General features: G+C 44.5%; 1 protein-coding gene across 3 annotated transcripts in view; it reads left to right on the forward strand.

The window, feature by feature from the left end:
* The window catches only part of sgsm2 (small G protein signaling modulator 2), a 111,011-nt gene extending 86,686 nt beyond the window's left edge, over positions 1 to 24,325 (forward strand). The window contains exons 6-24 of one of the 3 annotated variants that reach the window (XM_086260566.1): positions 1,361 to 1,509; positions 1,628 to 1,762; positions 4,446 to 4,567; positions 5,333 to 5,400; positions 5,723 to 5,886; positions 6,766 to 6,898; positions 7,105 to 7,239; positions 10,440 to 10,614; positions 11,165 to 11,229; positions 12,063 to 12,208; positions 14,564 to 14,692; positions 14,795 to 14,977; positions 16,079 to 16,465; positions 16,634 to 16,758; positions 20,122 to 20,204; positions 20,399 to 20,508; positions 20,592 to 20,688; positions 20,803 to 20,970; positions 21,245 to 24,325. In XM_086260566.1, coding sequence (XP_086116692.1) covers positions 1,361 to 1,509; positions 1,628 to 1,762; positions 4,446 to 4,567; positions 5,333 to 5,400; positions 5,723 to 5,886; positions 6,766 to 6,898; positions 7,105 to 7,239; positions 10,440 to 10,614; positions 11,165 to 11,229; positions 12,063 to 12,208; positions 14,564 to 14,692; positions 14,795 to 14,977; positions 16,079 to 16,465; positions 16,634 to 16,758; positions 20,122 to 20,204; positions 20,399 to 20,508; positions 20,592 to 20,688; positions 20,803 to 20,970; positions 21,245 to 21,333 — 2,663 coding nt within the window. In that variant the 3' untranslated portion in view covers positions 21,334 to 24,325. Of the gene's footprint in view, positions 1 to 1,360; positions 1,510 to 1,627; positions 1,763 to 4,442; positions 4,568 to 5,332; positions 5,401 to 5,722; positions 5,887 to 6,765; positions 6,899 to 7,104; positions 7,240 to 10,439; positions 10,615 to 11,164; positions 11,230 to 12,062; positions 12,209 to 14,563; positions 14,693 to 14,794; positions 14,978 to 16,078; positions 16,466 to 16,633; positions 16,759 to 20,121; positions 20,205 to 20,398; positions 20,509 to 20,591; positions 20,689 to 20,802; positions 20,971 to 21,244 lie in introns of all 3 variants that reach the window. The other 2 variants (XM_086260564.1, XM_086260567.1) reach the window with 2 other exon arrangements.
* The last annotated feature ends 338 nt before the right edge of the window (positions 24,326 to 24,663 follow it).

A 24,663-nucleotide genomic window follows, 5' to 3' on the forward strand; every position in this document is an offset into this window, starting at 1 on the left:
TTTAGACTGCTGCAAGCCATATTTTTGGTGTTATTGTACCATTGATATTATTAGATTACTGATATGTAAAAGAAAAAGTCCCGTACACAGGTATAAATACTGTTTGTCCACACAGGCTTTACTTGGAATGCAGCACAGGTGCATTTGGAAACTTACAGAATTTTCCGTACTGTAAGGCGCACTTAAAATTCTTTAATTTTCTCAAAAATCGACAGTGCGCCTTATAATCCGGTGCATCTTATGTATGAATTCTGGTTGTGCTCAATAATAATAATAATGGATTGCATTTATATAGTGCTTTTCAAGGCACCCAAAGCGCTTTACAAAGCCACCATTCATTCACTCTCGCATTCACGCACTGGTGGAGGCAGCTACAGTTGTAGCCACAGCTGCCCTGGGGCACTGACAGTCTGCATTAGCATTAGCTACACAGCTATGTTAGCATAGCATAAATACAGTGAAGCAGGAGGATGAACGCTAACTTTTTTCCACTCGTTAACGTGACGGTTCCTGATGGTTAGAGACAAATACAGTCGCATGGCAGGATGCTGTAAACGGACCAAACGTCAGTCAGGAGAACAACTGAGATAATCCATCCACAATACGAGGTTAGTCATTAATATACTGCAACAACATGGGAACAGAGCAGCTGTGATAGAATACAGCATTAATGAATCAATGGTACAGAAGTGGAGGAAGCAAGAAGAATGAGTTTAATAAAGTTTGACTTATCTGACTGCTTTGTTTCGCTTAATGTGCCTTATGGTCCGAAAAATACGGTACATTTGTGCCACACTGTTTTATCTACTAAGGTTGCCGGTTCGAGCCCCGGCTTGGACAGTCTCGGTCGTTGTGTCCTTGGGCAAGACACTTCACCCGTTGCCTACTGGTGGTGGTCAGAGGGCCCGGTGGCGCCAGTGTCCGGCAGCCTCGCCTCTGGCAGTGCGCCCCAGGGTGGCTGTGGCTACAATGTAGCTGCCATCACCAGTGTGTGAATGTGTGTGTGACTGGTTGTGTAAAGTGCTTTGGGGTCCTTAGGGCCTAGAAAAGCACTATACAAATACAGGCCATTTTACTAGTGAACCATTGTGATGACCTGGTGAAATATGCAGGGTCGAGCCCATCTCTCACTACATGCCAGCCCTGATTTACTTTGGACAGGAGGACAGGATTATACAATATTGTTAGCAATGAAGAATCCTCTCTAATATTGTTATTTGATCAAAATTCAATCAAGAATTCGAATACGTGCACACAGGAGCATGTCGTAGATACGCTGCAGGTTTTCCATCACATATACAGAAATGAGCAACATCAAATGTTTGCTTAAAGACCGTGTATGTGTGTGCTGTCTTTTTAGTGGGGCCGTGTGCTCTGGAGTACACGAAGCTGAAGACTTCGGATCATTTCTGGACAGACCCCTCAGCCAATGAGCTGGTTCAGCGCCATCGTATTCACGGGGCCCACCGCGGCCAGGACGTCTTAGCCGGCCACCGGCCTGCTCTGGGGGTTAGTACGGGGCATCCTCTGGAGGTGTTGTTCTAAGGATAGATCATCGGCGTGTGTAGGATTGGTTTTCTCGTAGGAGTCGTTCGTTGTATAAACTGGCTGTTTGCTTCTTTTCTAGATCCGCAAAAGGCAGTCGAGCGGCAGCATGTCAGAGGACAGGTTTGCTGCATCAGCGAGGGAGTATGTGGAGTCTCTTCACCAAAACTCCAGAACGCACCTGCTCTATGGCAAAAATAATGTCCTTGTGCAACCGGTACATCTCACTGACACACAGTAACTTTGCTGTTTTTGTCCCATCATCCTCTGGAGTGCTTTCAGTTCCTCCACAGTCTCACAGCCCAGACATATAGTGACAATACTTGTACTTTGGTAAAGGGTCATATCTCAGTCCAGTCTCATATTGGATCCTACAGTTTTTCAAACAAGCCGCTGAGAGTGTGTCTTCACTTTGACCAAACTTTACATCCATCAAAAAAACCATAAAAACTTGATTTGTTGTGTTTTCTTTTGATTTATCCAAGCAGAAAGTTTGGATATATTCCTTTCTATTACTAGGACAAAGTCTGCTGCGTTATGGACTTTTTCTCTGCAGCACTGATTTTGTGTTGCACAGCTAATTCTGTCACACAGCAGTGTGCAACACAAGAAGACACTATGTCAAATATTGCAACATTATCAGCAAAATAATATCTGCTAACACAGCACGACAGCTAGACTTTATGCTGCACGCTCACATGGAGCCTTGAAAACAAGTAAGAACCACATATCAGCAGCTTAATTAGACTCAAGTGCTGATGAAACGGGTGAAAAGAGATAAAGAAATAAATATAAGGCACAGGATGTGCTCATTTCAGTATGTTTCATCAAGTTTTAAAGTCAGTCTGTTCTGCTCTAATATAAAATCAGATGATTCAGCTCATGTTGGCTGAGTAAAGAACAAAGCAGTGACGGAAACAGCAGCTCTGGATGATCCGCGGCTATTTCCAGTCGTGTGACAGCGAGCTGTGTGTATCAGATGCATTTCACTACATTAGTGTGCGGCTGACGAATATAAGCAAGAGGAGGGGAAACGCAAATGTAAGGATGTAACACTTTAATGTCCCACGAGAAATCAATCGTAACAGTTGAGGAACGATAATGAAAAATACTCTGATTCTTTGTAAATCACAGTTACAGTTACAATGTTTCAAGACATGCTGAGCAGTTTCAGTCCCCCATACTGCTTTTTATTTCTTACACTAAGCTGTGTTTCATACATTCAATCGTACAAACACAGACAGTCTTAGAGCAGAATAAAATGAACTATGTCTATAGTGTGTGTGAGATATAATGTGACAGCTTAGAGCTTAGCTTTCTGAAAAAATCTTGGCATAAACTTTGATAAAGGTTGAAACTTTGTGTAGCTGTCAAAGGTTGCAGGGCTGTGTAGGCCCCGAAGCTGCTGCTTTTTTAGAATAGCAGCAGTAATCCTTGGAAGCCTACACACTGTACGTGCAGCGCCCACTCAGCTTGTCCTGCAGGCAGAGAGGACCCTAACGCAGGCCCCACAGGCTGACAGGATAAACAAAAGCAAACCTTTATTTAGGCAAAGTCCAGAAAGTCAGTATCCATAAAAAGAAACGGCAAACTAATCCTTCAACTGACAGCGAGCGCACCGGGAAACCACAGGACAGAGGGAGGAATAAGTCGTACACACACATGCAATCAAGGGAGGTAAAGCTGAATCCAAGATAAATGGGACAAAAAAGACCGGGGATAGAGGGGAGGAAGACTACATTTCAAATTCAAACCATAAAGAAACCAAACAGGAAACAGCTGTTATAAGAAAAACTCAAATCACAAGAATCCCAAAAAAACCCCAAAACTCGCGTTGAAACCCCGAAGGTCCATCACCGAGCTGCTAAAAGCACAAGTAGTAGAACTGTGCTGCACAGTAGTGTGTGTGAGATCTCTGAAATCACATCTTGCTTCTGCCTGCGTTGCTCCAGCACGTTTGGCCCTGAGCACGTATGCCTCCCAAGATGCCTTTCTCCGAGCCCCGCTGACAGACATGCAGAGAAGTACAGCACTCGCTGCACTGGTGTGCAAGAGCAGCTCTCTCATCGTGAGCTACCGATCGGCAATGACGTGAAAACCACAACAAGTGAAGCGACCTTGTTACAATGTGAGGGATGTGGATGTTACTCTGACATGTGACACCCACATGAACTCAGCCTGGTATCGTCCACATTTCTGATGATTGAAATTCCATCTACTGAACTGCGAACAGGACTGAAAATATGTTAGCAAAGGGATCCTGGAATCGCAACTGAACATTAGCGCAGTTTGTTGGTCTAGGAGATACTTGAAGGCACACGAGTACTTCACAGAGATCACGAGGATAAATTCAGGCTTTTGATGTGGCTTAAATATAATTTTTAAACCTGGACCGTGTGACATCATCACACTTCCAACAAATTAGATTCAGAAAAGTGTGATGAGTAGATGACAATAAGAAAATAAAAGCTAGAGAAAGTCTGTGGGAATAAATGTCAGAGTTGGGCAATAAACAGTTTCCTTAGTTTAATAAATCAGAAACATGAATCAGTGGCTGATGAGCTCATCTCACTAACACCAGATTATCAGGGTGTGTTAAATAAATGCTGCGATCATAGAGCACACAGAGCTCAAAGCAGTTTCTGGTGCTGTGTGAAAAAAGTTTAATGCAAAAAACATCCTCGTAACTGCAGAATTAAGTTTTTATGTTGTCGACATCAGTGTGTACAGCGCAGACGCATTATGGTTTCTCTCTGCAGCTGATCACGTTCAGCAGTGCTGTGACCTCCACAGTAGTGCTGAGGAAAAGCATCTCATGTCACACGTTTGAGTAAAAGCGCTTTCTTCATCTTGGTGCTAACAATGTTCCATCTCCTCCTCTCCGCTTTACGTGGCAGAAGAAGGACATGGAGGTTTTACGGGGTTACTTGTCTCTCCATCAAGCGGGGGATAATCTCACGCTGAAGTGGACACCCAATCAGCTCATCAATGGCACACTGGGAGACTGCGACCTGGAGAAGAGGTAGCCCGAGTGTACGAACACGTGAGCTAGCGTCTCAGAAATGAACAGTTTGAATGCATCAGATAAAGTCTGCTTGATACAAAAACAAATGTAGTAAAGAAATGCAGATGTGCGCACACACACGTTTGGCACGTCGCAGGCGGATTGTCGTGTCATGATTTTGTTGTAACAGACACACCTGAAGCAAACCTACAATATTCAGGTGTCACAGAAAGTGTTTCAGGAGGTTGTGCTGGTGTTGTTATTGGCTCACAGGTGAGTGAGAGCCTCGGCTTTGATAAATACCTGCGGCATGCATTTACAAACACACTGGTCAAGATCAGTTGGTAAATGATGTCTCGTGTTCTTCTTCACACGGCCGAGGGGCCACCCTGAGCTTATACACAGAGCTCTGCTTCACATGACAGAACTGTTTTAGTAAATGGATAGATGCTGCTCTCTGTGGGAGACCTTCCAGAGATCAGTTTCACAGGAAACCTCATGACTGATTCATGTCTCGCTGATCTAAATTATCTTTCTACTTTCAGGGAGAAATACTACATAGGTAGATATAGATATATATAGTTGTGCATCATCTATCTATGTATATATCTATGTATTAACAGATTAACCTAATATGTCTGCTCTCTGTTTTTGGACTGCATTTGCTATGATTGGGTCTACATGTGTGTTCCTGGGTTCATGCATTGTTTGTGGATCATCAGCAGATCGTTGTACTCCCGTCACTCTTATGTTACTAATCCAACACACGTGCTTCTCCTTTAGTATCTACTGGGATTACGCACTCACTGTTCCTCTGCGCCAGATAGTATGCATCCACTGTCACCAACGCTGTGAGTATACTGCTGCATTCAGTCCCACACACACACACACACACACACACACACACACACACACACACACACACACACACACACACACACACACAGTCTGTCACGTCAAATTTAGATCATGTCATGAAGAATCTGTTTCATGATGTCACTGATCATGACAAAGTATACACAGAGAATCCCTCTCCTCCTTTTCCTCCTTTTCCATTTCTTACATGCACAAACCTTCAGTTTCTTTTTACAGTATCACAGTTTATGTCTTGTCCACTATTAGAAGACAGTATTTGATCCACTTTGTTCTTTTCTTTGCCTGTTCATATTCCAGCTGACTGTGGGGGGACACTGGTTCTGGTCAGTCAGGATGGGATCCAGCGGCCACCCCTGCACTTTCCCCCTGGTGGTCACCTGCTGGCCTTTCTCTCCTGTCTAGAAACGGGCCTGTTACCACGGGGCCAGTTGGAGCCGCCTCTCTGGTCCCAAAAAGGAAAGGTAATAGCATGATTCAGGTAACAAATGAAGATCATAAAACACTAAAATAAAATAAAGCACAGTGAAGTGCCGTCAGACTGTAGTTATAGGACCTACAACCTACAGAGTGAATCTAACTTTGAGACAAGACCAAAAACTCAGAGTTGAAACTTTGTGCAGGTGATGAGATGATGCTGTGACCAATAAACAGTTTTTACATCCAGCACTTATATTTTGAGGCTCCTTAGACTGCTGATGTCATGAAATGGTATCAATACATAAAGCCCGATACAGCAGATATGTGTAGAATCGAAACCTCTAAACTGTGAAGGAATCTCAAAATTTTATATTTAACTAAAGTTCGTCACCATCAACATAAAAACTCAGCTGCCCTGCGTCAAAAAGTAGTCCCCCCTCAAACCTAATAACTGGTTCTCCACCCTTAGCAGCAACAACTGCAATCAAGTATGTGACAGAACTTTACTGCTTCACAAAGAAGAGCAGCTTTGGACTTTTATTCCTTAATAAATGAAATCACTACATGTTGTATTTACTCGGGTTGAAACGGTGGGACAAACGTGCAAGAAGCCCAGGACTTAGACTGCTCCAGATTCGATTTTTCTGTCTACTCGTGGCTCTTTTACATCAGTGATATCTATAATATGAGCACAACCCCCCTAACCCCACCTGCAAGTCAGATGGCACGTTTGTAAAACCAGCCAATCAGAAGAATGGTGGCATAGTCAGTTAAAACAGCTGTTTTAGACAACAGATGAACCAAAGGTCTTAACCCAGGCGGCTCAGTGTTGGAGAATCCCACAAAGCTAATTTAAGAGCGTCCCATTAAACCTGTTTAAGTTGTGTCTTTGACCTGCATCACATGCTAAACCTGTCCTACAGGGTAAAGTATTCCCTAAACTGAGGAAGAGGAGTAGTGCCGCCAGGCTTATCGACCAGGAAGCCAACGGCGAGGAGCAGTCGGCCGCCGACTACGTGTTTCGCATCGTCTACCCTGGATATCGATACGAAGCCAGTAAGTAACAGCGCAGGCGCCCACGAGACAGACGTAGCTGCTCGTAACCAAAACGAACCTTGTTTTGTGGCGAACACTAATCTGATTAACGGCTACATGAATGTGTTTGTAAAGCACCCTGGTTTCTTTCCCACAATACTCTTGCAGAGCCATGCAGGGCACCGCTTTTCTAACTTTGTTCTCTGTTGTCCCACCGGTGCTAACAGTCACTATAAACTACCACCACACCACGGGCAGCCGCGCGCCATCGCTGGATGATGACGAGGAAGAGGAAGATAGGCTCCATGCTATGATCTCAATGATCTGCTCGCGGAACCTCACAGACCCTAATGTCATGAAAGGTTTTTATCACCTTAACACACCTACCCGACCCTGCTGCCCCACCCTCACCAAACCCTGCTGCCCACCCCGAGACCTCACCTCCGCTTCTCCTGCTCTTTCTTGCCTCCCATTATGTTGTCTCAGGCCCTCTCCCCTCCACCTCCCAACCCCACCCGTTCCAGCTTCGTCTGCCTGTGTATGTTCTCCCCGACTCCGAGCCCAACAGTGTAGCATGGGCTAGGGATGGTTGTGTTAGCAACTAAACAAAACCAGCGAGCAGCACTTAGAGCATTAACACATTTATGTGAGATCACGGTAGGATCGTCAGCAGTACACTGCACCATAGACGTGGACGAGGGAGTTTCTCAATGGAAATCGCCACAGATTAACAAATAGATGGAAGAATCTTTTGGTTGTTTGTCTTGTGTTGATGATGAGTTCTGGTTGTGGAAGCTGCAGACTTAAATATGATTTTCATTTTAGGCCGCAACATCGTCTCAAACAAGCTAAAGGTCTTCTACTGCCTCCATCGAGGTTCTGGTTGAGTGCACTAATCAATATTTCATATGCATCATGTAAAATGAAAGGTGTGCTTATCATTTCCAGCCTACAGAAAATTAGCCCCACATTAGAACCATGAACAGAACTCTTCAGACTCGTCTAAGTAAGAGGCTTTTGTTGTTGTTTGCTCTTGTACGAAACACTAAATTCTTCCTTCATTGACTTTGTGTCCAGCTGCACAACATGAGTTAGTAGCTTCTGGGTAGTAGCTCCTTCTCTCACCCCACCAATCACAGCAGATGGCCCCGCCCCTCCCTGAGCCTGGTTCTGCTGGAGGTTTCTTCCTGTTAAAAGGGAGTTTTTCCTTCCCACTGTCGCCAAAGTGCTGCTCATAGGGGGTCATATGATTGTTGGGTTTTCTCTGTATCTATGAAGCGCCTTGAGGCGACTTTTGTTGTGATTTGGCGCTATATAAATAAAATTGAATTGGATTGAATTGGGAGTTTTTAGGGCACTGTGTCAGAAAAAGAAGAAAAGTACCTTCCAAAAATGTGCACCTGTTTGCAGTTAGCCTGTTGGTTATTTGGTCCAGAGTTTGTGTAGCTGACTGACCGTAGTGACTGCCTCATGACACATCCATTAGACAATGGTAGCATATCCACTACACAACCCAATAAAAGCTCGCTAACGTCCCTCAGAGTGACAGCTCGAACTCAGCTGCTGTGGCTTCTTTGCTGCAGCTGAGCCGTCAGCAGGGTTATGAAGCACTGCTAAGTTGTAGGTATTCATCAAAATGTGAAGCAGCTAATGTTCGTAATGTAACTATGTTACAAGTACTCTGACACGCTTCTTTGTTAAAAAGTTTAAAAATGCTACATTGTAAAATGTCTTGAAACAAAACAGAGTGTCAGTGATTTTTGTTGTGGTCAAACCATTTTCCCCAGTAAACATTCAGACGTGGCTGCCCTGCTGGTAATATGGTGAGGTAACACACGAAGGATTTTTCAGTTAAACAGACTTTTTTAACTTTGTGTAAGCAAAATGAGAATAAAAGAGTAATTTAAAAAATTGCTATGACAACACAGTTTCTGGGGAGCTCCGCACAGTGAGCAGCTCAGGGCTTTTTTAGGATACTTGTAGAGTCGGATACAGCAGCATCTCAGCTTATCTCAGGTTATCTGTTCAAACCACAGCATTCACTTCTAAATAGTGAAAGTAGTTTCTGTTCTAGCTGGAAGTTGGACGTTAAGAACACGCTGCGGTCACGCGTCTGGTTAATACTGCAGCAGCCGATAACACCCTCTCCCCGCCGCCTTCTGTTCCTGATTTCACTCTTTCTGTTTTCTCTCCATCTTTCCAGCGCTCAGTGACACAGATAAATCCACTTCTTACACAAACCTGTGAAAGACAGGAAACGCGCTGTCTGATGAGCAGACTTGTTTTATAGTCACTGCAAATGTCTTTCAGCAGGTTTCAACACAGATCCAAACTTTCCCAGGTGTCCTCGCCTAGCCCTAGGGGCTGCTTTGCATTCTGGGATGCTCCTTAGAGTTAAAAAAAAGGGTTTATCTGTTGAAGCATGCCCGAGTCCTGTTGGGTTTTCTCTGTCGTGGCTCTTTCTTTTTGCACTCTGTTTCCTTTTGGCTCTTTCTTTTGTCACTTGCGACATGCTTGACAGTGTTTGCATGTCTGCGCCTGTTTGCTTTTAGAGAACGACTGTGTGTTTCTGCATATCTGTGATGGACTTTCTCACAGTCTCCTCTGTTTGTTTTTGATTTCTCTCTCCTCTCCAGTTTCTTCTTCTCTGTTCGTGCAGTCATTCGCTGCAATGCTGTTCACTGTAATTCTTCACTAACCCCACCACCCCACCCTCCCCTCGCCCCGTCCTCCACCCCTCTCATTATGGTCCTGTGGGGTTCCGCAGTAGTTGAGACGTGGAGTCCTGGTGTGAGCGGGGTTGCGTTACTGAGCCCAAAACCAGTTGTCGATCACGTCTAGTCCCAAAGTAAATCAGGAGGGGCCGATGTCGGTCTTGCTCCGGCACAATTTCTCTTTGCTTTTTTGCTTTTTTCGGTTCTGAAACTGACTTTTTTATGGGGGGGGTTATCGAACGACCAAAGCACAGCTTCATATTCATGACAGGTCATCAGCTCCAACCTGAAGAATTAAGGTGAAGAGCATTTGTTAATGTTTTCTGATTTCTTCCCTCCCCTGTGTGTGCCCTGTTCCTGGTGTCCATTTGTTTTGGTTGTTTCGAGAGGATTTCTTTTGACGTCTCTTGTCTTGTTCTGGTTTTATGCATCCTGCACGGCCTGAGCGTGAGCCTCGCCCTCTCTACTGTCAGTTCCTCCTGTCTTCTGCTCTCCCGTTCATCTGGAGCATCGTCCCGAGCTCCGCTGTCTCTCTTGCCTCCTCTCTGAATGAACTGAACCGGCATCCTCTCAGCCTGTTTGTCCCACGGCACTGTTCCCGCTTCCCAAAACCATCCCCTTCCACTTTTGGTTTCCTTTGTTTTTCGAGCTCTCATATTTAACACGAGTCTAAAACTCTCCATCTCCTCATTTCTTAATATTGTGATGATGTATTTATGGTTGAGCTGAGGGACTAATGTCATAATATGTAAGGCTTAGCCTTTCACAGTAGGAGAGGAGTGTCGGGAAAAGAAAAGTGTCTCCGAGCACTGAAACCTCTCTCTTCTCGTTTTCCTTCTCTGGCTTAGACCACGGGGACATGATGGACACGCAGGGCTTTGGAGGCAGCCCGTCGTCATGGCAACAGGCTGAAGTCACCACTCACGAGTCCCTGTGCCAGTCCTGCTCCACCGCTGGCAGCAACCTGTCCTTTGACTACGCGTCTGGCTGTACCTGCATACACGACCCGTCAGATATTCACACGTATGCATCAAAGCAGAAGCTGCACACGATTTGTTTAAGCTACCTGCAGCGTTGCATTAGCTTACAGGAGTTGTATAGACATTGTATAGATTTGAGAAAATCACATCTTGTAAATGTAAGAAAACATTGAATTTAACCAAAGTTTCTAATTCTATCGTTAAATATTGTTGTATTTAAGAGCCACGTGAAACCAGTACACATCAAGAGTAAAAGAGATGTTTAAATATTAAAATATTCTTGAAGCCTTTATTTATTTAGTGTTGATGTGATGCCACACTGAAGATATACACAGTGTACATGAGGTAGGACGAACGGGCCAAGAGCAGAGCTTTACTGTCTGTGGAAATAATCAGCTGAACACACAGAAAAGTACCAGCGATTTGAGACGGCCGTGGCTTCTTAGCTGTAACACAGTGAGAGATTGTACTGAACGGGGATCTTCACAGGTTATCTGTGCACTGAGAAACCACAGGCACGCACAGATCGATGAGACGGATCCATCTTCTGGAAACGTGTGACGATAACAAATGATTTCTTTTGTTTTCTCCAGTATTCCTCTGAAGATGCTCTGCCAGAACATGAAGCGGCAGATAGTCTCCAGAGCCTTCTATGGATGTAAGCACACTTTATTCTTGCGCTTTGTTTCCAGTGTGATCTGTGGCCAGAGCCTCGTATCGTATGTTCCACCTGGACTTTACGGAGATTTCAGTGAAATTACAGTGATCTTAAATGAACAGTTTCATATATTCAGTATGTTTGTGATGTAATGAAGAATTCATAAATACCGCCTGTAACAAATACGAGATTAGATTTAGTGTCACACATAATAAGTTGATTTATTGCAGCAGTGTGAGAACCTGCTGACCTGTGCGACCCTTTGAGTTACCTGAACTAATTCTGCGCTTGCTTTTTGTCCTTATGCACCATCTGCATCTCTTATGTAATAAATCTGATGTGGTTACATATTCTTTTACATATTTTTCTATATATTCTTCGAGGGTTTCGTTTGTTTCAGACCATCAATGTTACATTAGACAAAAAGTTTCAGTCACAGTTTTAAATGATTCATTAAGTTTTCAAACCTTTAAGGCCTCGTGTGAAGAGATGAGTGATTCGTCCACGGTGATGACGACTCATTGCCGGTTATTGCAAACACATGATTGTGCGGCACAATCAGTTCGTGGGTCTAACTCAGTTCACTTCTATTTATATAACACCAAATGAAAAACAGTTTGGATAACTTTTCCCTTAATGAATGAAATGATCATTTCAAAACTGCATTTTGTATTTACTCTGGTTATTAATGCCTAATCTTAAAACTTAGCTTGATGATATAAAACATGCACGTGTGGCAAATATGAAAAAAACGATGAAATCTGTTTCAAAGACTGATTGGAGCTAAACGTCGTCTCATCCTGACCCTACTGTTGTGCACATGTGCCCTTCAGGGCTGGCATACTGTCGACACCTGTCCACAGTGCGGACTCACCTGTCAGCTCTGGTCAACCACAACATCGTCCCCCCAGACAGACCCTGCGAGGCATCCGGGGGCCTCAGCAAAGAGGTGTGGAGCAAGTACCAGAAAGACTGCAAGGTGGGTGCAGCCATTAATCCTGCAGACCCTGCAACATAACGAGACTGCCCGTCCCTCCTCAGTCTGACACCCCCCACCTCTCACACACAATGGCAAATTTAAAACCCAGACACCACAGCAAATTGCCAAGTCATCATCTTGTCAGGGATATTGATCAGCACTGACAGACACAGTAAGTTACGGCTGTTTTGTGCTGTGCAGGCACTCTGTGAGTTGTATTTACAGTAATAGTGAGGTCATCTGATCCACACTGTGAGAAACGCTGCTTCAGAGAATAATGAGGAGCAAAGCAAAGGATGACAGGACGTATCTGCTGTGCTGCATAAGAAACAACTGAGTTACTGCGTGGGAGGAGCTGCACTCATGCTTAACTAGCAGTTTATTTATCAGGGACAAGTACAGGAAAAAGTCCAGTTCATGTGCATATAGTTCCTGACACCAGCCCCTTGATTGGTTTAAAAAGTGCCCGCCATGAAGAAGAAGGTCCTAGGTTTGAATCCACCATGTGCCGGGGCTTTCTGTGCGGAGTTTGCATGTTCTGCTCGTGTCTCCTCCCACAGTCCAAACACACGCAGTTAGTGGGGTTAACGGGTGATTCTTGAGTGCCTGTGGGTGTGAATGTGAACGGAAGGAAATCGTGTCTCGTCAGGCGCAGTGGGCTGTACTTCCTCAAGTCAGATGCATAAAGCATGAAAAAGGCCAAGCTGAATAACTGTGTAAACTATCATAAAACCTTTGTTGCTCTTAGTTGCAGATTACTAATTCATGAAACTTCTTGCCTAGAATCTACATTTTGTTTAATCTGAGCGTTGGGCTCTGTGGAAACCCAGAACCTACTAATGCCTGTGGTGATTTGCACACAGGCTCGGTTTAATGCATCCTTCCCAAGGATACTTAGACATGCAGACTGGGTTAGTTTGGGATTCAACCGCTGACCCGGTCGACCTCCTGAGCGATGGAAAAAAATCCCTAATAATTCCTCCCACCGGGATCTCAGTAACACATTCCAGAGCTTCAAGCACGGTCTGCTTTATCTAACTCCCAGTGAACTTCAGAGGTGCAAATAACAAGTAATAGATAAGAAGCTAAAAAGCTATGAAGACAACAGGAAAGGATACAAACAGCTGGAACAATATGATGAACAGTCCTGTCGGCGCTGACTCTTTCCTGAATGCACCCCGTTACACATGACAGCTGTATGCAGTGACACCTTTCAGTGAACAATAGTGTGTTTGTGTCCTGAACAGACGTGAACACGACTACATCGACTCGCCCGCATTGTCCTGCTGGCCCGAACAGCTACTAGAGCATCAAACGCAGCTTAATCCTCAGCTAAAAACAGAGCCCAAGCAAATGCACTGGATGTCATTAAACTGTTAACAGCTGGAAATTGATTTTTAAATAAATTAATGAAATATTAAACTGTTCTGAAAGATTTTTACCAAACATGGTCGAGAAGCTATGAAGTCTGAGACGAGGACAAAAGGCTAACTATAATGATCCCAGCGATACCCTTTCATCACTGCAGCTGAAAGTCCTTCACTCCTGCGTGGACAGACGTGAGGCTCTTCTAAGCAAAAGTCTTTCACTTATTGGATTTAAGTTCAAATCCCATGTTAGCTCTGCTTAAGCCAGCTGCATGTGTGAAGCTGCATGTGTCTTCTGAGCAGAGCCAGGAGGAGGAGAAAGCTCTGAAACTGAGTAGTGCAGTTAGAGCGGTCTGAAGCTGGCGTTTGCAGACCCCAGTGTGTGACTGTGTCCGTGCTCGGTGTGAGATCCACCATTAAAACGCAGCAGTTTCAGAGCAGCGTGTTCCTGCACGGTGCTGTAAACCAGCATTATTACCTGTTGTGTTTGTAAAGCACAGAGTCAGTTATTAACACAAAGCCAAAGCTGAACTTCGTGAGCCTCGGTTTCCTCATCCTGCACTCATATCATTCCACCTGCTGATGGAGCATATTAATTGAAAGTGGAGGATGGTGCACTGCTCCTGCTGTCTCCACTCTCTCCTTCGCTCTAATGAAAAGTTAATGAGTTTCAGTGAAATGAAGTCTCCGTGTGATACCATCGCAGCTATTAAAGCAGCCGCCGTAATCATTCATCAGCTCCAACAAAGTCATCATTACTAATTTACACTCTATTCATATCTGTGTCGTTTATCTTCCGCTCTAATCTACGTCTACTCCCGTACGGAGCTCCATCACTCTTTCACTCCTTCCATTATTGATGCACTTCCTCTTCCTCTCAGGCCTTTTCTTGTCTATTATGTTTCCTCTTTTTTGCCTACCTTCCTGACATTGTGTGTGTGTGTGTGTGTGTGTGTGTGTGTGTGTGTGTGTGTGTGTGTGTGTGCAGAACTACAAGGAGCTGGAGCTGCTCCGGCTGGTTTATTACGGTGGAGTGCAGCACGAAATCAGAAAGGAGGTGTGGCCTTTCCTTCTGGGACACTACAAGTTTGGCATGAGCAAAAAGGAGATGAGTAAGGTACAGTGCACGTGCACACACACACACACACACACACACACACACACACACACACACACACTCTTTGAATTTGCCCTGAAGTTAGTAAAACCCTGTGTGAAGATCGATGCAAAGATCGGCGAGCGGTACCAGCAGGTGATGCGGGAGTGGAAGGCCTGCGAGGTGATCGTCAAGCAGCGGGAGAAGGAGATGCAGTCGGCCATCTTTGCCAAGCTCTCCTCGGGCAGCAGCATCGACAGCCACGTCCTGCGGCTCGTCCACAGAGACTCCACGCTCAGCAATGAGGTGAAGGGCTCAGAGCAATATAGCATCCACTCAGTGATACACTTTATTAAGTTGGGGGGTGAGAGTTTATTAAACGTTATTAAAAATCTGAATATCCGCTGTATGAGGTGAGCTTCATACAAGCAATATCCAAAGTCTTTGTTGGGTTGTCTGGGTGAGCTTTATATTATCCTCAGAACTTCATTTGGTATCAGCAGCATGCAGACGCTGCACCGTGAGCTCTGTTATTATCTGTTATATTTTCATTTCAGCCTGTGTTGTTTTGCATTAAGACGTCAAACTAAAACCTCCACGGATGGAGCAATAAAACATGTTAGTGGCTGAATTATAGACACTGCACATCTCAGTGTTTCTGCATAAGATGAAATCAGTAAAAAATCCGGATGTATCGACTCGTTTTTAAAGAGATTAAACTGGCACAAACAGACTGAAGTATGATTAATGTTCACCTGGACAGTGAGTGCTGTGATGCTGTTTTGATGGTTTCTGTAAAGCAGTGTGAAGTAACAAACAAGCAAAATAGGTTTCACTCTACAAAAGTAGGCTGCAGACGTCTCGCACAAGCTGTTAGTCAAATAACAGCAACAGTGTTTGACAGATGATCTGATAACAATGCTGCAAAACGCAGCAGCCGCACAAAGACGGCTGAAAGATCAGTCAGTGAGTCGATGTAGCAGAGGTGAGACAACGCAGCCGCGCCCCCACCTCAAAGAATCACATGCATAGTTAGGTTTATATGCATGCTCAGTCGTCCAGTCAGGAAATCCCAAAAGGCTGAATCTGCGTTGTCAGTGGGAGAAACCAGCCGACTGCAGGAACAGTGGGCTGTGATGTGATCATAGGTACTGTTCACAGAGAGTTGGGGAAGGGCTGCACTCACCTGACCTCGCAGCCCATCGTTCCCTCAGTGGTACTAGTTTCATTGTGCAAACGTCCTGTTTATGAGCGATGAAACGTTTCTCCCACTGAGAACGTCCAGGTGAACAGAACCAACCTTTTGGGATTTACGTAATCACACATTATATTGCATAAAGCACCTCGAGGCTTCTGTTGTTGTAATTTGGCACATCGTGCCTTCTGATTCCTCCGCCCCCTTTTCAGGTGTTCATGTCTGTAGATGAGCAGGATGCAGGAAGCCAGGAGACCCCCAGCGGAGAGGACAGCACTCCCACAATGACCAACCTGGTGCCCCCCGTGGCCCTCCCACAAGAAGAGCGTCCTCTGGTAGAATTCGATTCCCCCGACTCAGGGCTCCCCTCCTCTAGAAACTACTCTGTGACCTCTGCTCACTCCCAGATCCTGTCTAGTATCGATGACGGTCAGAGCACAGAGGAGGAGGGTGGGGGCGCGGAGGACGGCAGGACTCCCAGTGAGCTGGCGGGGTGCCGGGACTCTCTGACAGAAGACAGGCTGTGCAGTCAGCTGGACAAACTGGTGACCAGTGGAGCAGCTGCTGAGGGGACGTCACCATCGCTCTCTTCCTATACAGTACGTACAGTGTGTGCATACATTATGTCCGTTTATGGGGCTTGTTTTTTGCATTGATGCCACATGATCAGAACAAAGTGCTTGGAGAGTGACACCAACCTACAGTCTGTGTTTGATGGACACACTGAGCAGATTCCACACAGCAGAAAACTATTTTTCATTTTGCAGATCGAGTTGTTGGACACGGTCGCCCTCAACCTCCACAGAATAGACAAAGATGTCCAGCGCTGCGATCGCAACTACTATTATTTCACCACGAGCAACCTGGAGAAACTCCGCAACATCATGTGCAGGTAGAGAAAGACCTGAAGACGGAAGAAGATCCTCCTGTTGTTTTATGACGATGATTCAAATCACTGAGTGAAAAAATGAAACTGCAATGTGAAGCTTTCCAGCAGAAAGACAAACCTGTTTTACTTGACGTGTCACGTGATGCTGGGTTTGAAATGACCAGAGTCAGGTAGTCGCATAAAACCAGAACAGGTTGGTTTCTTTTGCTGTAAACAAAATCAAATCCACTTCCTGTAAATAGTTTCAGTCAGCCTTCACTAACAGCTGCTACTGTTGAATATCAAAGAAATGCATCTGTATCGCTCCGTGGTTTCACTGGTGTGGCATCGCAGGCACTGGGTAAGGTCTCTGTTAGTAAGAAGTAGAGCTGGGCGATATGAGATTTTTTCATATCACGATATGTTTTTTTCATTTCAGGCGATAACGATATCTATCACGATATCAGCCAAATAACTATATTTGTAAGATTTAAATGTGCCGTTGCTCACAAGTAAAATGTGAAATAATCAGCAGCTTGTTTTTATTTAAATATTTATTTCCCATAATAAGTTCAACAGGGTAGATGTACTTAAGGAACATGAGACTTTTTCAGATAAATAAAGGCAAATATTGCAAACTACACAAAAGGCAGCCGCTGAAGCGTTTAAGTTTCAAAATAGAACAAACGAAACAGACTAAATTGTCAATTCCACTTAGAAACAAAATATTAATTCTAAAAATAAATCTTAGTTTGTTTTACAGAAGAACAGACAAAATTGACTAACTTTTGTCAATATCAAATAAACTGAGAACTAAAAGGAAATTCTCAATCTCTCCTTGTTGTATAGCTGAGCTTTTCAAACAGTTTTAACAGTTACTTTAGTCTGACAAAAGCCGAATGACGAATTAGCGCTTCCAGTCAGAGACTGAGGCTACGTCCACACGTACACGGGTATTTTTGAAAACGGAGATTTTCCGTTTTCGTTTTAAAAAATAATCCCGTCCACACATAAAGGCAGAAATGAAGGAAAACGCTGCTATGAACATGCCAAAGCAGCAGGTGGCGCTAGATTCCTAACCGTGCAGAAATGTTGGCCAATCAGAAGTCTAGAAGCCTCGGTGGGAAAAAGTAAACAAAGCTGGGGCATAGAAGCAGAACCGAGTCGTATGTGTGGAGGGACAGTAACTGTGTATATGTAAGCATTTAAACACTGCAGAGAGTAGAATTAACAGTATTGTAGAAATTCATTTCACCGAAACAATAACGTGGCACAGTGTGACGCATGCACCAGTTTATTGTATTTACAGACTTGCTTTCAGCACAATTTACAGTGCAGCTACTCTGTTTTTTGTCAGACTTGAAATAGCCGAAATACCTTCACACTACGGAACTTCTATGGCTCTTCCGTTCGACAATCTCTCCGGCGTTGGAACCATCATCTGTTTTCTCTTCGGTCACGCTCGGTTGATTTTTCTAGTCGGTACACTCATTTCCTCCATTACCCGCTGGCTGCTTCCCAAACAAACACACGTGCGGCTTGACACTTGTGCTGTACGTAACAAGTCACGTGACGCTGCGGCTGTGATTGGTTCGGCTCTGCGCTACTTAGTTTGGATTGGCTGACCTTTTTTTTTTTTTTTTTTTTTGAGGACAAGAGCGGCGAGGTCTATCGCGATAGCTTAATTTCTCTATCGAGTAAAAGTTATATCGTGATACATATCGTTATCGTTCTATCGCCCAGCTCTAGTAAGAAGGCTGTAAAACTGATCCAGGGTCAGGTGCGACGAAGGGTTCTCATAAACACATCTGTTCTTGCTTCCTGGTGAAGCGATGCTCTGCCTGTCCGCAGCTTTCACACGTCCCAGTGACAGACAGCTCAGTACTAACCCGTGTTTGATACCCAAGTCTGCTTTATGGACCTCAGTGCTAAATGGCATCATGCAGCCAGGGCTATGTAAGACAGGCCTTTAAGGTGGAATTAATTAAGCCGTTATTTAAAAAGCCATCAATTATAGACCTCAAAAATTCTTGTGAGTAGTTGTAAAACAGCTGATCATCTGCAGAGGAGCTGCTTATTTGTCAGACTGGGTAGGAAGATAGTAAAGCAGTGAGCTGACTGCAGATCTGCAGAGCTGTAGATCTGAGACGTACTCTGAGGGTTTGGCTACTCTCTTCACTTTTTGCTGAATACTGTATGTACAGGAGTATTAGATGATGATTAGATGATTACTAGGGCTGCAACGATGCACAAAATTCACGGTTCGATATTTTTTCGATACAAAAAAAATGTTCATACCTTTTTAATTTGTCATTTATTAAAATTATAAATATATATTTTAACTCAAAAGTACAGCTTTTAAATTTAATGTTGCTGAAACAACAAAGTAATAAAATAATAAATCTATCTGATGGAGGAATCCCTCATCTTTGGAAAAGAGAGTTTATTACAGAGAAATGGCTCTTTCAAAATAAAAGCTATACTATCCGCTTCTTCTGGGCTATATTCTCAGCAGCATATTAAACATATCAGGTCCCCATAAGGAGAATCCTGTGCTAACAGCTGTCTGAATGACTCGGGTAAAGTTTGTAGCATGGTGCTTGTTGTTTTTGTCTGCTTCCACTTGTCTTTGCACGAGGATGATGTCGGAGTAAATGTGCAGTCATATTCGTTGTGTTCCCACTAGTGCTGTCAGCGTTAATCTGAAATGACCTTAACGCCACAACACGGCAAATCTCCGTTAATGAGCTACCCCTGCGTGGGGCTGGACGGCCAACACGTTAACGAGCTAACTGCGCTAACACACTAGCTCCCACCCATGTAATTGAGCATTGCGTGGCACATCCGACATACTGTTTTACTTTAGTCCATGACTCGCTTACCTTCAGGGTCATACGTCACATGAAAACCAAAATAGTTCCAAACGCCAGATCTGAATGAGGGTGGGGGAGGTCCATCTTGCAAGGAGAGCTTAACTTCTGTCTTGCTAGCTTGCCCTGCCCTCAGTGAATCTGCAATCGACTGCTCCGCCTAGGCTGCACTGTCGAGTGCAGATCCACTGAGCGCTCAACACAGACAGCATCGTCAGAAGGAAAGTTGATAAAATAAATTAAAACTGTTGTATTGTTCGATACATATGCGTACCGAACCGAAAGCACTGTATCGTTGCACCCCTAATGATTACTTGTGCAGTGATGAGTAGGTGCAGAAGGTGGAGGCGAGTATTTTACAGAGTGAGAAGAAGCAGGTTTTATCTCCAGCCTGTTTGTGTTATTTCCAGTTTCTAGCGTTTTATTTGTGGAGAACGAATCACCAACATTCACAACAGCTACCGATGTGTGTGCTCTCTCTTTAGTCTGTCTCTCTTTGCCTCTCTCTTCCTGGCAGCTATGTGTGGGAGCATTTAGAGATGGGCTACGTTCAGGGCATGTGTGACCTCCTCGCTCCGCTCATGGTCATCCTGGATGATGGTGAGAGAAATGAACTGAATTACTGTGAGCTCACAGATCAAAGCCCTGCCTAACAATGAGAAGCTAAAAAGCATTTGTCCGTTTAGCCAGTAAACACATGTGCAGCAGCAGCAGAACGCTTGCTTTCATTTCTGCGACAGTATTTATTCCAGAACAAATATTCAATAAATGATCGTTAACTGTGTGTGTGTCAGAGTGCCTGGCGTACAGCTGTTTCACTCAGCTGATGAAGAGGATGAGTCAGAACTTCCCTAATGGTGGAGCCATGGACTCGCACTTTGCCAACATGAGGTCACTGATCCAGGTGATGGATGATATTCATAGAGTGAGTATCAGAGAGCGAGAGACGCTCCAGCTAACAGCTGCTGCTGTTCTGTGTGATGGCAGATCCTGGACTCGGAGCTGTTCGAGCTGATGCAGCAGAACGGCGATTACACTCACTTCTACTTCTGTTACCGGTGGTTCCTGTTGGACTTCAAGAGAGGTGAACACGCCATCCTCCTCTCACGTGACGTTTCTGTTTTCCGAGCGCAGACAAAGTGTGCATGTTGAGAAGCGCTCTTTAGAAATGCAGATTACGGGAATGTGCTGTGTGCAGAGCTGCTGTACGACGACGTGTTTGCGGTGTGGGAGGTGATCTGGGTGGCTCCCAGGATTTCCTCGCAGCACTTTGTCCTCTTCCTGGCCTTGGCGCTGGTCACAGTTTACCGTGAGATCATCGTGGACAACAACATGGACTTCACCAACATCATTAAATTCTTTAATGGTAGGACGCACATTCATACCAGTGCTCTGAGGTCTGAACAGTGAGTAGAAAGCTTCAGTGTCAGTGGGTCCGCATGTAGAATCTGCAGCGTGGCCGTTAGCGCTGCCATGTTCTCCCTGTACCTGTGTGGGTTTCTTAGATAATCTGGCTTCCTCACAAACACACACATAGTTCAAACTCATTTCAGGGCTCATCAGTTAGCTGCTGAAATCTACAAACTGTGCTGTATTTCCATATTGGTAGCGGTCTCTCTAACAGCCTGTCTGATCCACAGAAATGGCTGAGCGGCACGATGTCCAGCATATCCTGAAGGTAGCACGTGAGCTGGTGCACAAAGTCCAGTCTCTGATGGACAACAAGTAACTGTGATGAAGAAGGCAGAAAGAGGAATGGGAGGATGCGGAGGGAGAGTGTCTGACCCTGCTGGAAACTAGAGCACTTCCTGCCTCCACTTACCCAGGCCACAGCCGGGTGGTCGAGGCGTCCCTTTTCTCCAGGTGAAGGCCCCGGGGCGGCTGTTGGAGCTCGGCCCGATCTGTTTACATTGCCCTTCACGTGGAATGCCCATGGTACCTGTTCGGACATGTGGATTTGTCTGCATGCTTGTGAGTTTGATCACACTGTGAACGCATTCTTGAGTTTCCCCAGTCCGACAGAGTTTGCGTGCGTGCATGAAACACACACACACACACACACTGTCACAACTCGGTTTTCTAAAGTCGCACTCTTTTCCTCGACTCTGAGACAGAACATGTTGGATGGCTGTCAGGAAAGTTGAGGCTCTCAGTGTTTGTGTTTGTCCATGCAGTGCCATCTGTGGCCACTAGAGTGCAGGATGTACACACAGCAGAAGACTTAGCCACGAAGACGTTTTCATTAGTGACCAAATGGACTGTGCCAACGACCTTTTCATGAGTGTTTTCTACAAGCATTTGTGTTTTTACCCCCTCTTTTCTTTTTGTCCACAAAGTCATTATGACACAAATGTTGCCTTTTTCAGTAACAGCCCAAGGTACTTACTTGCACTTTGTTGTGAGCGGGTCCTTCGCGGTCCCTGTGAAGGCCACGCCACAGTCTGTGGGGGCCGGAGGAGCCTGCGAGAGGCCAGACCATTTAGGAACTCAGGATGAATTGCAGCCAGCTTTTCTGAACATGTCGGTCAGTGTTTGAAGCATGTTTACTCCCAGAGCACAACAGGAAACGCAAGCACACGAGCCTTCCTCCTTATCCTCGCAATTTTAAAAGGGCCACAGCTACGTTTGAGAGCTGCACCTCAACTTATCTCGATCAGTTTCACCTTGAGTTTAAATAGTTTTTAGCTCTTTTTGTGGCTGCTCATCAATTTCAGAGAGCCAAAGGTTTCCGGCACAACGTCACCAGGAGAAAGGTGGTGAAGAATCCAGCGACACTTGAAACACTAGGAAACGACTTTACGTGTCGGGGTCATTACAAAATACCAAACATGCTATTTCTGGCTTCGCTGAGCCTACAAAGACTGACTGAGTTTTCAAAAGCAGACTAAGAAGACAAACTGATCTAATTAGGATTAGTTGAATTACAATTTAAAAACTGATTTATCTAGCAGTGTTTGGATATTTTTATGAAAAGGATGAAAATCACTTCCTTGAAGGAAACCTCAAACAGCTGGCTGTAGTTTAGCAGACGTCACAATAAGATCATAGACTCGAGTTAGTGTTGTAGTGCTTTTGTTCATAACTTACAGCTTTTTCCAGCTGTTTAAAAACAGTATTTAACAGTTAGTCACAAACATGTACCTTTCTTGGTTCCCCGTCCCCAAGACTTAAAAGGAAGTTCTTGTCTGATTGTTGGGATCTCTCGCTAATCTCAAAGGGTCTTTGCCTTGCTATTAAATCACACTGAGACAACAAGTAGTTGAGCTAATTTTGTGATATACTTCCTGGAGTATAATTATTTCAGATAATCTTTGATTAACATTTAAATTTGTATGATCCTTAACTATCACACAACAGAGCTGAACTATAGTGTGAAAGCTCCAATAACCAGCTACAAGTAAATCCATTTAACTTCATAGAAAACGTCCGTTTCAGATCGATCTGTGTTGAAATGTTGACATTTGGTGAAGCTGCAGGAAATAGAAGCACACATTATTAGGCATTCCCTGGGAAAAAACAAACCAGATGGAGTATATGGGATAGAACGCGAGACACGAGGATGCAGGATGTGGTCAGTGCTTGTTTGACTTTTCGCAGCAAAGAATATTCTCGGGAAACATAGACCATCCTTTCAGTAATTTCCTTTGAAACATGCACGCTGACCTGAAGGCACCACGAAGACTGTTCAACTGTCCAGAGAAGTGGTTGCAATTGTCCCTGTGAAGCCGAAGTCCAGCCTCTGAGACTCGGACTGGGTTTGTCTTTACAGTCCCAGGTTTAGAGAAAAAACAACAGAAATCTGAAAGAAGCTGCTTTTAATGCCATCACTAGTGTTCAGTGGATCAGTATTACAGTGTGTTGGTGTTGGCTTCAGAGTAACAGCACATTCACGTTTGTATCTGAAGGGAGTCGGATGCTTTTTTGACACCCTCCCTGCTCTCCCTTCTTCTCAGTGTGACCCTTTATCGCTCCTTAAACCGTCCATCGCGACCGCGTACGATCGGTCGTCCGACACGGACCTGCACCTGTGATTCAAGTGCCAAGAGTCTTCCCCGATCCTAACGTGTACTGTAGTCATCCTGCTCTCCGATTGCTAGTTTGATCCCAGGAACAGGCCGTGGCATTGGATGGACCTCGCTACGGCCCCTCCTCCCCGCCGCCGCGGAGGCTCGGAGGAGGAATCGGGTCCGTGCTTTTTCTTCCGATCAGGACGTTGTGTACCAAAGCCTTGAAACAGCCCCCTCTGTGGCATGACGACAACGTGCAATTTCATACTGCATCTTGAAGACTGACTGTTTACTATTTGTGTAAAATATTTTTGGAAATGGTGTTCTTGAATTCTTTCACTACTGTGCAATTTCTGTCATTTGAGAAACCCATCAAAGTCTATACTGCTGTACATATGAACCAAAAGCCCAATATTTCTATGAAGACAGACACAACATATATACAAATACACATATAACTTATTTTGAGATCTATTTTTATGTTGGTTTTAGCAGCACTAGCCAGAGGTGTGTACTGTGCAGAAATGCAGAATGTGTGCAGACCATGTTACAGATTGACTGTTAAGTGTTCTCTCTTAATGTTGTGCACTGACTTTGAGATTTCAAATTTCTATTTATGTAGGGAGCCAACGATTGCATTGCTGAATATGTATTGGTAAGGGTGTATCATTTGCCTTGAATGTAATGTATTATTAAATAAGAAGTTGTTCATGACCCGCCTGCTCTCCTTCCTTTATGCTTTTCTTGCTAACGTGTGGACACTTTTAATAACGTCTACACTGCCTTAAGGTTAAAAACACCTTTTGCTCTGCAAAAAATACACCGTGACCGCCTCACCATGAGGGGGCAGCAGTTTATTCTCGTTTCCCATCCTTGAAAAGAAATAAAGTGGGCTGCCATCCAGCAGTTAAGTTTTCTAGTAGCTTTAATAGTTCAGAGAGTCAAACACAATAAATGTATTTTGTCAGGAACACAAAACATTAGCTGTTGGTAAGATTACACGATGAAGCTGATATATTTAACTGGATTGCAAACAAAGGCTCTGTGTGTAA

Source organism: Aulonocara sp. 'chitande type north' Nkhata Bay, linkage group LG14 (assembly GCF_057382095.1).
Source record: "Aulonocara sp. 'chitande type north' Nkhata Bay isolate Kocher_YH1m ecotype deep benthic linkage group LG14, A_spYH_male_GT1.1, whole genome shotgun sequence".
Classification (NCBI taxonomy): domain Eukaryota; kingdom Metazoa; phylum Chordata; class Actinopteri; order Cichliformes; family Cichlidae; genus Aulonocara; species Aulonocara sp. 'chitande type north' Nkhata Bay.